Source organism: Thunnus thynnus, chromosome 20 (genome assembly GCF_963924715.1).
Source record: "Thunnus thynnus chromosome 20, fThuThy2.1, whole genome shotgun sequence".
NCBI classification, from domain to species: Eukaryota; Metazoa; Chordata; class Actinopteri; order Scombriformes; family Scombridae; genus Thunnus; species Thunnus thynnus.
In genome coordinates, this window is record NC_089536.1 from 28208907 (window position 1) to 28225034 (window position 16128).

General features: G+C 39.8%; 1 protein-coding gene across 4 annotated transcripts in view; it reads left to right on the top strand.

Annotated features, from left to right (window-relative positions):
• The window catches only part of ccdc57 (coiled-coil domain containing 57), a 120144-nt gene that overhangs the window by 91696 nt on the left and 12320 nt on the right, over positions 1 to 16128 (top strand). For 3 of the 4 annotated variants that reach the window (XM_067576131.1, XM_067576132.1, XM_067576134.1), the window contains 3 exons: positions 4632 to 4732; positions 8168 to 8305; positions 9716 to 9887. In XM_067576131.1, coding sequence (XP_067432232.1) covers positions 4632 to 4732; positions 8168 to 8305; positions 9716 to 9887 — 411 coding nt within the window. Of the gene's footprint in view, positions 1 to 4631; positions 4733 to 5186; positions 8143 to 8167; positions 8306 to 9715; positions 9888 to 16128 lie in introns of those variants that run through there. The other variant, XM_067576133.1, reaches the window with a different exon arrangement.

Consider the following 16128-nt stretch of genomic DNA (forward strand, 5'->3'; position numbering starts at 1 on the left):
TAACTATAAGCTTTATCAAAAAAGAAAGTTGTAAGCCTACTCTTAAACATAAAGAGAGGAGAGGAGAGGAGAGGAGCCTGATAGCTGAAGGCTCTGCCTCCCATTCTACTTTTGGAGACTGTAGGAACCACAAGTAAGCCTGCACTCTGGGAGCGCAGTGTTCTAGTGGGATATGGGGTACTATGAGCTCTTTAAGATATGATGGTGCCTGACCGTTAAGAGCTTTGTAGGACAAGCATTGCAATTCAACGTCAGTGTTGCATACAGTCACCAGCTGTCACTGACAAACAGAGAGAGACATATTATCTCACATATGAATCCTAGTACATGTCCCTTAGGCATTATTCCCTCATGCCTACTTAAGGAAGTGCTGGACACTGTTGGGCTTAGCATTTTGTCAATAATCAATAGCTCTCTGGTCTATGGTTATGTCCCAGCTTGCTTTAAACATGCTGTCATTCACCCTCTGATCATCAAAACCTAAGTTAGATCTGTCTGTTCCTAATAATTACTGACCAATCTCAAAGCTCTCGATTTTGTCCAAAATTCTTCAAAAAGTAGTTTTCTCCCAACTCATCTCCTTCTTGAACAAACACAGCATACTTGACAAATTTCTGTCAGGTTTTAGGACACTCCATAGCACAACCATCAATCAAACAATGCCATAATTTTAATCTCTCTGTAAAGCACTTTAGTCAGTGTGTGTTTGTAAGTGCGCTCTATAAATAAACTGACTTGACCTGGGGGGGAAAAAGAGCTTTGTAGGTGAGGAGAAGGTTGTTAAATTCAATTCTGGATTTTACAGGAGGCCAGTGCAGCGAAGCCAAAATGGGAGAAATATGATCTCTTTTTCTATTTTTTTCAGTACACATAATAAGGAATTGCAATAATCTAGCCTAGAAATAACAAATGCGTGGACTAGTTTTTCTGCATCTTTTTGAGAAAGGATATGCCTGATTTTTGCAATATTGTGTAAGTGAAAAAAGTCAGTCCTTGAAATTTGTGGGAGTCAAAGGACATATCCTGATCAAAGATAACTCCCAGACTCACTTATTGTGGTGCTGGAGGCCACGGTAATGCCATCTAGAGTACCTATATCATTGGATAATGTGTTTCTAAGATGTTTAGGGCCAAGCACAATAACTTCAGTTTTGTCTGAGTTTAGTAGCAGAAAATTGCATGTCATATATATTATATCCTTAAGGCATGTTTGGAGTTTATTTAACTGATTGGTTTCATCTGGCTTCATTGATAAATGTAATTGGGTATCATCTGCATAGCAATGAAAATTTATGGATTGATTCCGAATAATATTACCTAAAGGAACCATATATAAGGTGAATAGTATTGGTCCAAGAACAGGATCTTGTGGAACTCCATGTCTAACTTTTGCGTGCATGGAGGATTCATCATTAACATGTACAAACTGAAATCGATCTGATAAAGAGACTTAAACCAGCTTAATGAAATTCCCTTAATGCCAATTAAATGTTCCAGTCTCTGTAATAGGATGTGATGATCAATTGTGTCAAATGCGGCACTAAGATCTAACAAGACAAGTACAGTCTTTTGTCCAATGCAGTTAGGAGATCATTTGTGACTTTCACCAGTGCTGGCTCTATGCTATGATACGCTCTAAATCCTGACTGGAAATCTTCAAATAAACTCTTGTTATGTAGAAAGTCACACAACTGACTAGCTACTGCTTTCTCAAGGATCTGAGAGAGAAATAGAAGATTAGATATGGGTCTATAGTTGGCTAAAACGCCTGAATCAAGAGTAGGCTTCTTAAGAAGATGCTTAATTACAGCTACTTTAAAGGACTGTGGTACATGGCATAGATCAAATCTAAACATAAAAACAATTTACCGTGGTTTAATGAAAATTTGTGGAAACTAGGGCTGTAGTCAACCAAAGAAAATCTTGGTCGACTGAAATAGTACATAATCTTCAACTAATCAATTAGTCATGGGGAGGTGGGATGTAACAGGACAGAGTGAACTCAGCAGCCACACATTTCTCTGTTTTGTGTCTTCAGGTTAGGTTAACCCATTGTTGCTAACTTTGGAGCTAACCCCCTTCACTTCTCCAGCACTTGGGGAAATAACAGACGTGACTTTTTAGCATTTATTAACTGACACACTGTAGTCTGTACTGTACATTTACTGCCAAACTGACAACTTACCACTAATCTTTTCCTCTGCTCCACTCACATCCACCGTCACTTTCTTGCCGCTTGCTCTTTCCCACTTGCTACGCAAACATACAACACAATGTATTCCTTAACGGAGTTACACTACCAATAGTTTCCCAGGCAACGACACAGAGGTTGACTCACGTACCGGAGCAGCGCTGCACAGAGACTCCCAAACACTATTGATTTCCAAATGAATGGATATTTGACGTTATTTTTGGCATTAAAAAAATTTTTTGGGGCCTGGCAGGGGTTCTTGTTGTTATAATTATAGGAGAAACACTGATTCAGTAAACGCTCAGTAAACGTCGAGCACAGTAAGACCTAGCAGTCTAGGTTGGGCGAGTTCAAAGTTGTGAAAACAACGGGTGTGTTTTGAATACACCTCCGTTGTTTTTACAGGTAATTTGTTAAGTCTGTTCCTGCAGGAAATAATTGATTAATCCTGGAAGGCTACTGATGTAGCATTTTCCTCTTATGAAAGTAACACGAAGATTATTCAACCAATGAGAATTCGGTCTGATGAGAGCATATCGACCAACTAATCGACTGGGAGACTACAGCCCTAGTGGAAACTAATGAAATCTAGAGATGCTGCACTAAGGAAGGCAATTAAAACTAGAAGAGACACCAACATGCTGATTTATAAAGGTTTAAGGAACAAAGTTATCCAAGAGCTAAGAGAAGCTAAATCTTGTTTTTATATCAATATATTGAATGAGGCAAAAGGCAACAGTAAATTGATCTGGAAAAATATTGATAATCTCACAAAATGTTTAGAAGATTTTAAATTCAAAGTACAGGGAAAGTTAATTGAAGATCATCTTAATGTTGCTTCTGTTTTTAATAATTTTTTCTTGAGTCTGTATATGAGTTAAGGAAAAAAAATACAAAAAGGAAACTGGATATTGTTGTTGTATAGATGCTACAGGCCAGGTTTTCAAGCTGGTAGAGACTAATGAGATACAAGTAAACAAAATCATCAGCTCCTTAAAAAGCTCCAAATGTAGAGAAGCTTTCCAATTTGACATCATGTCTGTTAATCACACACAAAGAAATTGTAACTCCCCCTATTGCTCATTTAATTAACTTGTCTTTTAAACACAGCTCCATTCCTGATCACTGGAAATGTGCCATTGTCATGCCTATTTTTAAATCTGGAGACCGCCTTGAAGCCAGTAACTACAGACCAATAAGTATACTGCCAGTACTCTCAAAGGATGCCGAGAAAGTTGTCATTAAACAACTGACAACATTTCTTAATACAAGCAGTTTTTGTCTACATTGTATATGTTTGGCTTCAGAGCAAATCATTCCACAGAAACTGCTACCTCACACTCAATAGAGCAAATTAAAACAAGACTTGATAGAGGAGGAGTAGTTGGTGCTTTATTTTTAGATCTGTGTAAAGCATTCGACACAGTCAGTGATGATGTTTTAATATTGAAACTCTGAATTTAATATCTCATCGAGAGCACTGGCATGGATGTCTTCATCTTTATCTAATAGGATACAGTGTGTTAAAGTTGGTGACATGCTGTCCAGTAACATGAAGTGCACAATGTTTGTTCCACAAGGCTCAGTGTTAGGTCCCTTATTATTTAGCCCATATATTAATGATCTCCCTCAACAGTGTCATGATGTAGAAGTAGCAATGTATGCAGATGACACTGTTGTGTACACACATGCAAAAACAGCTGAGTTAGCATTTGACTTTGTGTACACTCGCTCAGTAAGTTCTATTAGAGCCTCCAGAATTTCCTCTATACATGATTGTACCATACCATTTTGTCGCACTGCATTTGGACAGTCAGCTTTCTCTGTGAAAGCCACAACTCAGTGGAATGTCCTGCCTTATGATATGAAGAGCTGCAGTTCAATCAGTGCGTTCAGAATCAGGTTGAAGAATCTGCTGAAGGTTGCTCAGCTCTGTGGCTACTGACTCTGGATTTGATCTCATGGTCTTCTCAAATCTTGCTTTTGGTTTGACATGCTTGCATTGTTGATTTTTGGTTGACATTGTGGGTGTATGTGATGTGCTGTTGTGTGTAGCTTTGTATTTTGTGTAATGTGCCCTGTGTGTTTTTTGCTTTGTACTGTTTATTGTGCTGTGATATGTTTTAATTGTAAGGGACTACAGATGAAAATTAGCTTGAAGCTAAATCTGGGACAGTGCATCATTTTTATTAAAAAACTGTACACTGTCCCAATAAATAGATACAATACAATAAACTCAGTCTGTCTGACTGACCAATTAGTCAGCATGCCTAAAAATACATGAGCCCAGACATGCAATTTTTTCTTCCATTTCACTGGCACAAAACCTTGGTGCTGCCCAATATGTCCTTAAGTAAATAAGGAGAGATTAAATTTGTCTGTTTAGTACCTAAAATGGTGCTGAAAATCTCTAGTAAATATCCACCTTTGTGTCTAATAGAGCCAGTGGAGCCAGAGAAAGACTCGTCCACAGAGAAACAAGGAGACCAACATGACCAGCTGTCTGCTCTGGAACAGCTGCAGTATCAGCTCACCACACAGGTACGTGCTGTAAATCAATTTTCCAAGTCTCTTCAAATCTACACACAAATGCAACTACACTCCAGACCAAGAAGATGAAATGTGATGCATAGTCAAATAGCAAATATTGACAAGGATAACTATGTCAAATAACAAAAGATGAAATTAAGGCTCATATTTGTCTTATTTAGTCAAGACACTAAGAATAATTATTAATAATCAAAGGTGGGAGAACAAGAGAGTAATCAATGACTGAAATAACTTAGAATATGAGAGTACACACAATAGATTCAAATCAGGAAAATTCACGATAGCTATACTTAATGATAACTAAGATACCTATGTTGGTTTACCAATACCTGAAGTGAGAATTATTTCTGGTAATCTTGGAATGCCCCATGAACATAATATGATGAATGGACAGTACCTATGGCAGTGTGTGGTGATGACAGCAGGACAATTGTGTGTTCCATAGGCGGTCTCCCACAGCTCAGGAAGGGGTCCTTCATGCATGTCAGCTGGCAGCATGAAGCTCAACAGTCTATCAGAGCTCTCAGAAGGCCAAGAACAGCTGCAGCTTTTAATGCTGGCAAACATTGCAAGAGAGAGAGTTGGTGATACCACACCTGTCAGACAACTGGGCTCACACAGGAGAGGAGAGGAGAGAGAGATTCTAGGTCTGAGCTGTAATTGGTTCAGTGTTGGACAGCCTGGTTTGTTTGGCCAGACAAATTCTAGGAGTCAGCATGGCACAGGCTTGAGACGTTACAGCAAGTCTTTGCTTTTTCACTTCTCTATCTCCAGTTCTTCACTTCAGGTCAGGAGAAAAGACAGCCATGTAGGTTGATGTGGAGGGAGCATTAAGGAGAGTTAAGAAACATAAGAGTATGAGTCATAAAAGAATGAACAAAGGATGTCTGAAACAGTTATATTTTTGAGTTGAAGGGACAGTGAGCAGGGAAGCTGGCCCTTGCCTTGGCACAAACCCTAAGGTTACACCTCTATTAACAGATGTTTGCACACTCAAAATTTGACAGGTCTTGTATATCATGCCAAATGTACATTTGAGAGTAGTTTTCCCAAAACAGTCATTATACTGTATATGCTATTAAATGACATCAAACATGACATGTTTCCTTTGACAGTCTAAAGACATGCAGGTTAGGTGACTTTGATACTCCACCTTGCCCTATGAATGAATGAAACTCTTTGAAAAGTTTTCAATATCTACTGCAATTCATCAATGTTTTAGTTTCAGCATATAACGTACATATGATATTTTGTGTGGTGCACTTCCAAAAAGTTGAGCAACACAACACTAGATTTCATTCCATTCTTTATTTTTTTCCAGTATTGAAAAAATCTCTGCACAACTGTTAAAAATAAATGTTGATTTTCTTTTTATTTGGAAAAAATATCATATTGCTTTGAAAATGAATGTTTTTTTTTTTTTTTTTTACTAATTTTACTCTTTTCAAGTGTAACTTCATGTTCTGGCCTAGTCAGGTGAGACTGGTGCATCGGAGGAAAGTGCAACCTGAAAACAATGAGAAAAGCTCCTGCACAGTGTCTCAATGAGTTTCATTGCCACCTAGGGTGGAGATCATCTTCTACTAAAAAGATTAGGCCTTATGGATATTTTCTTTATAGACTGTCTCCCAAAGGACTGAATTAACGTTTACTTAATGTAATGTTATAACCTTATTCTGATTTAATATTTTATTAAATATAGGCCCATTCAGGTATGTGGAAGGTTAGATTGATAAGATGACTACCCACTCCAGCATTTATCCTGTCTCAATTGCTTCTGTCTCTTCATGTAATTCCAGACTGACTCAATAATGTTGAGATCAGGGCTCTGTGCAGACCATACCATCTGTTGCAGAGCTCCTTGTTCTTCTTGTTACTGAAGATAGTTTTTTATGACCCTGGTTTTATGTTTGAGGTCGTTGTCATGCTGCAGAATAGATTTGGGACTAATCAGATGCCTCCATGATGGTATTCCATTATGGATAAGAATCTAAACATCTAAAGTGGCTAAAACCTTTGCACAATATAAGTAAATGGAAGTGTTGTGGTGCCGCCCATACACCTGATGAAGGTCAGACAGACTGAAATGTTGTGAACTAAAAAAATATTTCAGCACTAAGCAAGACAGCATGCAGGGGTTTTTCCTCATTGTTGTCACTTTTTCTAGTATGAAATACACGAGCCCAGTGTTGATGAATACAGTGGTCAGAGTGATACAGTTTTTTTTAAGACAAGTATGTGTAGATTGATTATTTAAGCATTTTTTTTAGATTTTTATGCCTTTTATTATAGGGGCAGTGTAGATATGACAGGAAATGAAGGGAGAGGGATATGGGGGGTGCACAGATGTTGTGGTTATGTGGCATGTGTCTTAACCAGTAGGCTATTACTATTCGTTAAATAGACAGGGCGTGGGTAGCCAAGCTTAGTATTAGGACTGGAAGCAAGAGAAAACAGCTAGCCTGACTCTGTCCAAAGTTCCAGAATTAGATTACCAGCAGCTGTAAAGCTCAATAAGTAGCACATATCTTATTTATCTAATCTGTACACAAACAGAAATGTAAAAATGGCAACTTGTGGTTTTTGGTTACATGCTGGAACTATTTCTTGGTGAAAAAACAGCTGTTGTCAAGCAACCAGCAGAGATACTCCACAGAAATGCTGGCTGGATGGATAAACTGTTACAATAAGTCACCCCCTAAAACCACATCATCATTTCATTATTGTCATTTTTATATATTTTTTTTAATATTGTTTTTGTGCAAGTTAAACAAATTAAATATTTAATTATTTAGATTTTAGAGGTTGGTGTTGGTAGGTGTATTTCTGAACTCGTGAGCCAAGCTAGCTGTTTCCCCCTGTTGCCAGTTTTAATGCAAAGTTAAGGCTGTATTCTCAACACACATAAAATAGGTTGATGTCAGTCTTCTGTCACTCTAGGCAAGGAAGTGAATTAGTGTTTTTACCAAAATGTTTAACTATTTTTTAAAACTGGGCTCATGGGCTTCCACATGAAAAGGCAAAATTATCAATTTTTCCACACTGATACCTTGTGCCACTTACTTTTTTGTTTGTTGTTTTTCTCATTGTTTTTATGCCTGTTGAAAGTTTTACAGGAACTCAAAGGAAAGTTAATAAGTGCTTAATTTATGATGTATCAAAGAATGGTAAGTAGTCTGTGGAATTTGGGGGTAAAAACATGAACCCATATGTTATGCCCATTGGTTGAAGCTCATCACTGTCAGATGAAAAGAAGTGGTTGGTGACATCACTTCATGGAGGAGGAGGACAACACACAAATAAATGACATAAATAAAAAAGAGCCACAAAGAACACTGTCTGCAGAATAATGATCTCAGTGTTTTGTACTTCTCTGTGCAACCACCAGAGGGCACAGTGGGTCCACTAATGTATTTGTGCCCTCAGGAGCTGCAGTACACTCTGAGGCAGAGGGCTTGCACTGTTGCTGAGCAACTCCTCCCTGGAACCAACAGCCAAAGTCTTCTCACAAAAGGGGCAACCAATCTTTGGTCGCAGGGGCACAAAACCACAGACAGGCCTGAGGTAACAGTGGCGTCTTAAAGACTGCATTAACTGAAAAGCAATAAGCACTAACAGTCCAGCTGCCAGTTCACTTCTCAAATTGAATCTTTTAGTGCAAAACTGCATCATTCCTTGATGTTTATTTTTTATACACATTTTTAATATACTGGAAAGTAAACTAAATATAGAAAAAAATATAAACATAGCACAAAAAGTAAGGAAATTTGTGTTTGGTAGATTATTTCTTTGTTGTAACAATGCTTCTTGGCAATAAATCTTATACCGTTGGAAAGCCTATTTATTTCCCTTTTTAAATGGTGCCACATCTGTAAGGAACATGCATTTATGGGATGAGCAGCAGAGCTGAGTATGTGGTGTGTGCCCATGAAAAATATGCCAAATCTTCTCTGCCAATGCCAAACAGCTTATTCTGCCATTGACATTGTTTGGTGTTTGGTGGATTGGATGATTGAAGTTTGAAGAAACAAGACATATTGGCAATTTAGCAATTTATTCATTTAACAAACAGGAGCCTCAGTAGCATGTGGAAGAACCATAGTCAGCCACAACAGCCTGGTACCTCCTCCTCATGCTGGTCACCAGCCTGGTCACACAGTGCTGTGGGATGGCATCCCATTCTTCAACCAGCATTTGTTGCAAGTCAGCCAACGTGGTTGTGTTGGTCACTCTGGCATGAACAGCATGCCCAAGCTGATCCCACAAGTGTTCAATGGGGTTGACGTCAGGACCGCTGGCAGGCCATTCCATCCTCTCCACTCCCAAATTCTGGAGGTAGTCTCTGATAAACCCCGCTCTGTGGGGGCGAGCGTTGTCATCTTATGATAGAGTTTGGTCCCAGACTGTGGAGATATGGGATTGCCACTGGTTGCAGAATCTCATCTCGATATCTGTCTGCATTGAGATTGCCTAAAATGATGACAAGCCTCGTTTTTCCAGTGAGGGAGATGCTGCCCCACACCATCACACTGCCTCCATCAAAAGATGTTACTCTATCGGTGCAACAAACAATGTCCCTACGATCCAACTGCCGTAGGCAGAATCTGGACTCATCGCTGAACATAACGTTCCTCCACGTGTTCAGGTTCCAGTGCACGTGTTGCCGACACCAGCGCAAACGGGCCTGATGGTGAAAGGCAGTCATGGCAGGCCTCATGGCAGCACTCTGGGGTACCAGAAGCTCAAAACAAGAGTCAGTAGCAACAGCAAAATAAGCTGTTTGGCATTGGCAAAGAAGATTTGGTATATTTTTCATGGGCACAAGCCACATGTTTTTAGAAAAATAAGTACAACAAAATTAAATTCATGATTAGCTATTTATATGATTCTAGAGTCTTCACACGCTTTGCAAGTAAAACATCTTAAAATAAACTTTCTTTTCATTCAGTACTCTCCTGCACTCTTCTTCTTCAGAGAACAGATAACACTTCTCCAATCAGCCAGTCACAGAGCTCATTGGACATGAGGCTGCAGCCCCACTCACCTCTGACCAGGTTTCAATTGCCATCAGAGGAATCACTGCAGCCGTTAAAGGAGCTGTGGGAGATACTGGACCATGGGCTCAGTCCATCTATTTACTCAGAAGGTAACCACACTAGAATAACTTTTTATCTTTTAGGTTATCTTTTTAGGTTACTTATCCCATAACCTCTGTCATATGATGTCTCACTATGGGGAATGTTTTCTCAGTGTTATCCTCAGCAGCCTCTATATCATTATTCCAACTGGTATTGGCTAGCAGCTTGTGTCAAGGCCAACAGCTCCTGAAAGATGGTAGAAAAAACACCACAGGGCGTTGGTATGAAATAACTTGAGATTTTGCACACCACTCACTGCCACTTCCCTCCATATTTTGAGTGAGAGTGAGTGAGAGGCAGGCAGACAGACACACAGATGTAAGCACTAGCTAGCCATAGGCCTGAAAGAAGTCTTTAGCTTGCTTTTAAAAGATGACACAATTGTGGTGCATCTTATATCATCAGGGAGGTCGTTCCGAAGAGTGGGCCCATAATGATTGAATGCCCCTTCACCAGATTTACTTCTAATCATGGGTATAGTTAGGAGACCAGTGTCTGATGATTTGAGGGTTCTGGAGGGTTTGTAAGCAGTAAGCAGGTCAGAGATGTATTTAGGAGCAAGACCATAAAGTGATTTGTAAACAGCGAAATTTTGAAATCAATTCTGTATTTTATCAGAAGCCAGTAAAGTGATCTAAGCATAGCAGTAATATGTTCAGTTTTTCTTGTCCTAGTGAGTACTCTCGCTGCAGCGGTATGGATGAGCTGGAGCCGACCCGTCTTTTTGGGAAGTCTGGCAAAAAAGGCATTACAGTAGTCTAGCTTAGAGGAGATTCATGCAGTTTTTCTGCATCTGTGTGAAAAAAGATGGATTTAATTTTGGAAATAACTGAAGAAAGTCTTTGGGTTCCACGGGGAGTATGGTTGCAGAGCTGAAACTTAGAGGAATTGATAGAAGGGCACCACCAGGAGTGGAGCCTGCAGCTTAATTTGACTCAACAGGGGAAACCTCATCTGGCCCAGTCATGGAAAGGATTGAGAGATTGATTGGTTTGATTTACTGATTGGGACAGTGTGCAGTTTTAAACATTAAAGATGCATTGCACCGGAGTTAGATCAAAGCCAATTTGCATCTGTAGTCCCCCACAATCAAACATACAACAGCACAACAACAGCCAGCACAAAGCTAAAAAACACACAGAACACACCATACAAAATACAAAATAAAAAGCTACACAGAACAGCACATCACATACACCCACAATGCCAATTAGAAATTAATAATGTAAACTTGTCAAATTAAAAGCAAGACTACTGGCACTAATGAGAAGACCATAGATGGAGTTTAGACTCAGTGGTCACACAACTGATCGGTCTTAAGTAGATGTTTTAATTTGGCCTTGAATGTATTGATTGAACTACAGTTCTTCATATCATCAGGTAGGGCATTCCACTGAGTTGTGGCTTTCACAGAGAAAGCTGACTGCCCAAATGCAGTTCGACAAAATAGTGTGGCACAATCATGTGTAGAGGATATTCTGGAGGATCTAATAGAACTTACTGAGCGAGTGTACACAAAGTCACAGAGTGGAGGAGGGGCCAAACCATTTAAAATTTTATAAACTAAGCACAAATTGGAGAATAATCTAAAATTCTCATAGCTCAGTAAATTGTATTTCTCCAGTACCCTACAGTGATGGAAATGCATTGGCTTTTTGTCCAGTTTTTAGAGTTTGTTTGTATAAGGACTCAAGAGGTTTTATGGCTGTTTCTCCAGCCTGCCCCCAACATACGATGCAATAAGACATATGGGAAAGAATCATAGCATGCATTAATATCTTGGCTGCGTCCAAAGAGAGACAGTTTCTAATATGTCTAAAATTTGCTAAGTTGTACTTTATGGTTTTAACCGTTTTTTTTAACATGTTTCTTAAAGTTCAAATTTGGATCCAGTGTCACACCAAGATATTAAAAATCAGTAACTATATCAATTTTATCACCTCTGATGAAAATATCAGCGTTAGGAGGTAGTACCATAGTTTTAGAGAAAAAACATACCTTTGGTCTTGTTTACATTTAGACTCACACATGATTGATCAAGCCAATGTGTGATCCTTTCCAATGCAATTGTTAGCTTAGCAGCAGCTAACTCAGCTGTTTTTGCATGTGTGTACACAACGGTGTCATCTGCATACATTGCTACTTCTACCTCATGACACTGTTGAGGGGGATCATTAATATATGGGCTAAATAATAAAGGACCTAACACTGAGCCTTGTGGAACACCCATTGTGCACTTCATGTTACTGGACAGCGTGTCACCAACTTTAACACATTGTATCCTATTAGAGTTTCAATATTAAAATATCATGATTGAATATCAGATGCTTTATACAGATCTAAAAATACAGCACCAATTACTCCTCCTTTGTCATGTCTTGATTTAATTTGCTCTATTGAGTGCGAGGTAGCAGTTTCTGTGGAATGATTTGCTCTAAAGCCAAATTGCACACAATGTACACCAAAGTTGCTTGTATTAAGACATGTTGTCAGTTGTTTAATGACAACTTTCTCAGCATCCTTTGAGAGCACTGGCAGTATACTTATTGGTCTGTAGTTACTGGCTTCAAGGCAGTCTCCAGATTTAAAAATAGGCATGACAATGGCACATTTCCAGTCATCAGGAAAGGAGCTGTGTTTAAAAGACAAGTTAATTAAATGAGCAATAGGGTGAGTTAAAATATCTTTGTGTGATTTGACAAACATGGCGTCAAATTTGAAAGCATCTCTACTTTTGGAGCTTTTTAAGGAGCTGATGATTTTCCTGTAATTCATTAGTCTCTATCAGCTCAAAAACCTGACCTGTAGCATCTATAGGAACAATATCCAGTTTCATTTTCGTAATTTTTTTTCCTAACTCATATACAGACTCAAGAAAAAAAATATTAAAGACAGAAGCAACATTAAGATGATCTTTAATTAACTTTCCCTGTACTTTGAGTTTAAAATCTCCCAAAAATTTTGGGTCCCTCCTTGTGAGATTATCGATGTTTTTCCAGATCAATTTACTGTTGCTGTTTATTTAGCTTCTCTTAGCTCTTGGATAACTTTGTTCCTTAAACCTTTATAAATCCGCATGTCGGTGTCCCTTCTAGTTTTTAATTGCCTTCCTTAGTGCAGCATCTCTAGATTTCATTAGTTTCCACAAATTTTCATTAAACCACAGTAAATCATTTTTATTTTTAGATTTGATCTGTATCCTCACATTAAATCTTTCTCTCACAGCGTTGATTCTGTGAGTAAAAGTATCACAGCCATAGTCCAGATCATCAGAGGACAGTACATCATTCCAGTTCAAGCTGTTAATTTCATTGATAAATTCTTCTTGCTTAGCTCTGGGTATGCATTGAAGGACCATTGTCTTAGTTGCCATGTTGTCTATGTTAAGTCAGTTTTCTTGCACATAGGGTTAGGTTATGATCTGATAAGCCAGTGATAAATTATAACTTTTAGTTATTCTTTCTGGTTTGTTAGTAAATATCAGATCAATTTGTGTACTGGAGCATTTAGCAATCGTAGTTGGGCCTTTTACTAGTTGTTCCAGTTGGAATTTCTCTGTGATCATTTTTAGTTTTTTCCTCTCAGATTTATCCTCCCAGTTCACATTAAAATCACCCATAAGTAATAATTCTTTGTTGAGATTGCACTCTTTCAAGACTTCTGTGAGTTGATCATAGAAAGTGTCATCTGTAAAAGGGGGCCTATAGACATCTATGATATTAAAAGACATTTGTTTGGATAATATTATTTTTATCCCAACATATTCTAACGTGTTCCCTGCATTATAAACCACACGTTCACATTTGATGTTGTCTTTCACATAAAAAAGCACCCCTCTTCCTCTTCCATCAGGTCTGTCTCTTCTGAAACATTGGTATCTGGGCACTGTGAACACATTCACAGGAGTTGTTTGTTTCAACCATGTTTCAGTCAGACAGAGAAAGTCCAGATTTAAGTCAGACACAAGATGGGTTAGCTGATTGCTCTTTGCAGTAATGCCTCTGATGTTAAAATTTCCACCTGTCCCCCGAAGTTTCAGCTTCGGGTCCAATAAGACTTTTGCATGATTGACAGTTTGGAAGGTTTTGAATAACCTCTGCCTCCTTACTGCAGAGTTTCGACACACAGTGGTGTCAACAGCAGGTTTTGTGAGAGAGACACTGGACCTATCGAGGTTTCCACAGCCCGGAAGCGAAAAGCGATTCATTGAGACATCATGTCTTGTGTTAACAAAGTTTAGTCTGTTAAGGGAGAAGCCCGGCTCAGAAAGTTGCTGTTCATTCGTCACTGGCACCAGAGGAGTCCCAGACACACTCAAGCACAAATCAGCATAGAAGTTCTGCAGCACTCCAAGGGTCACTGTTCCAGGATTTAGCTGAACATCTCTTGAGTGCAGGAGCAGCATGAAGAGAAGACCTGCTATTCTCTGAAATGGGGTGGCAAAGGATTGGTCCACTGGATTGGTGATTCACTCTGGTACCTGGGCTCGTCTGTGCCGCAGGACAGAGGAATAGATTGCAAAATATCCCAGTAAGTTATGATGAAAACTCACTGTAGGAGCGTCAACTGGCCATGAGCCAGCATTTGTCCCAAGCTCAATCACTTGGTGTCCCGGGTGTTTTCCATCAATGTTGATTGCTCTGGCCAGACAGACACATACAGGCAATACAGCAATGAGTACCAACAGTAGTTCAAAAAGCACTCCATGAAACATAGCCCAGGTGTTTTTGCTGATGAAACACTGCTTTGAACTTGACGCAGTGGACCGGCCTGGTAGCAGAGTCAGCAGGGGAGTGAACTGACCATCTCCCCATCCCGATGAGTGACCCCTAGTCATATGCCATCACTTCTTGAGTCCAGGGTGCATAGAGAGGCTCCAGCATGCGTGGATTACATTACCAGCAAGGATCCTTTAAGTTTTCCTCTTGTTTTCAAAAAAAATTCTGTTAGTCTCTTTGGTGCTGTATCTCCTTTGGAATATTAGTAACAGCAGTTAGCAGTTGACAGCTAGCTGGTTGTTTTGATTTGAAAAATATATCCAAAGATGATGTTTTCTCTTCTGTTCTTGCTGATCAATGCTATTACTTCTTCTATAGAGTCCTTTCTGGAGATTTTTGTGTGTTAATTTGCAAAATGTTCCACTATTTTGGGTCCAAGTTTGAGATGTAATTAGGAGCTCATTCCCAGTGCAGCCACTCCTCAAGAATCTTGATCTGAGTCAGGATAGCTCTTTCTTGATTCTGTGGGTGGTGCATGGCCATTCTTAGTTGGTGAAGCGATTTGTCTTGTTAAGTTCAATAATGAATGAGACTCTGGCATGCTAAGTAGTTACACAGCCCGTGCAGTCAGTGTCCAACTTCTTAGAGAACAAGTGGCATTCAGCCACACTAGATTGAGCAAGAACAGGTCTGCAGTGCCCATAGGTGTCCAGGGTTGCATGCACGCCACACTGAGTGGATCAGCATGTGTGTACCCTTCACCAAGAGGCGTGGATAACCCACTGAACCATGCTCATGATAGGGATTGAGATTGCAGTTATTTTCCATGAACGAGGAATTCCAAGTAAGCGTGGGTCTTATGCTTGCATTGATTAAGTCCCTGCCCTTTGTACACGCCTCCCGTTGCTACTACCAATTGGATGGTTTAATGAGGTGCTCAGAACGGCCCCGCCAGGGTTGGTAATGGTCCGGGTGGGGTGTCGAGAAGACAATCAACTTGACTATCTAGGGTAAGTAAAAGTCGTAACAAGGTTTCCGTGTATGAACTTGTGGAAGGATCATTATCGAATTGCCCACTCTGTCACAGGGTGCGGGACTCCAGATCATTGATCGGGTTTTTTTTTCCTCTCCCGTCACGGTTGTCCTCAGTTGGTCATTCATGGCCTCTTGGGCCTCAGCCCTTCAGTCTCCTGCCCCTCTCCCCCTGTTGACTCCCTGTTGTTTTGTTACCCAGGCCTCCGCTCAATCACATTCCATCGTCCTCCCTGGAGGTTGCGGGATGAACCAAACACTGGGTTTTCTGGGATCTGATGAGCGCTGGCATCGGGCACCTTAGCCCTGTCCCGGACTGCCCTGGGACTGTCCTGCCGATAGGCTGGCACATCCCTGGTCTGCCATTTATACGAGGGAGGCCCAGGTGTCATGGTACTTAATTAGGAAGCTTTCCATGTTTCCCTTGCAATTTGCACTCTACAGGTATTTGGAGTGGACAAAGAGTCCACTGGTAATCCCTCATACTAATACTAAAGTA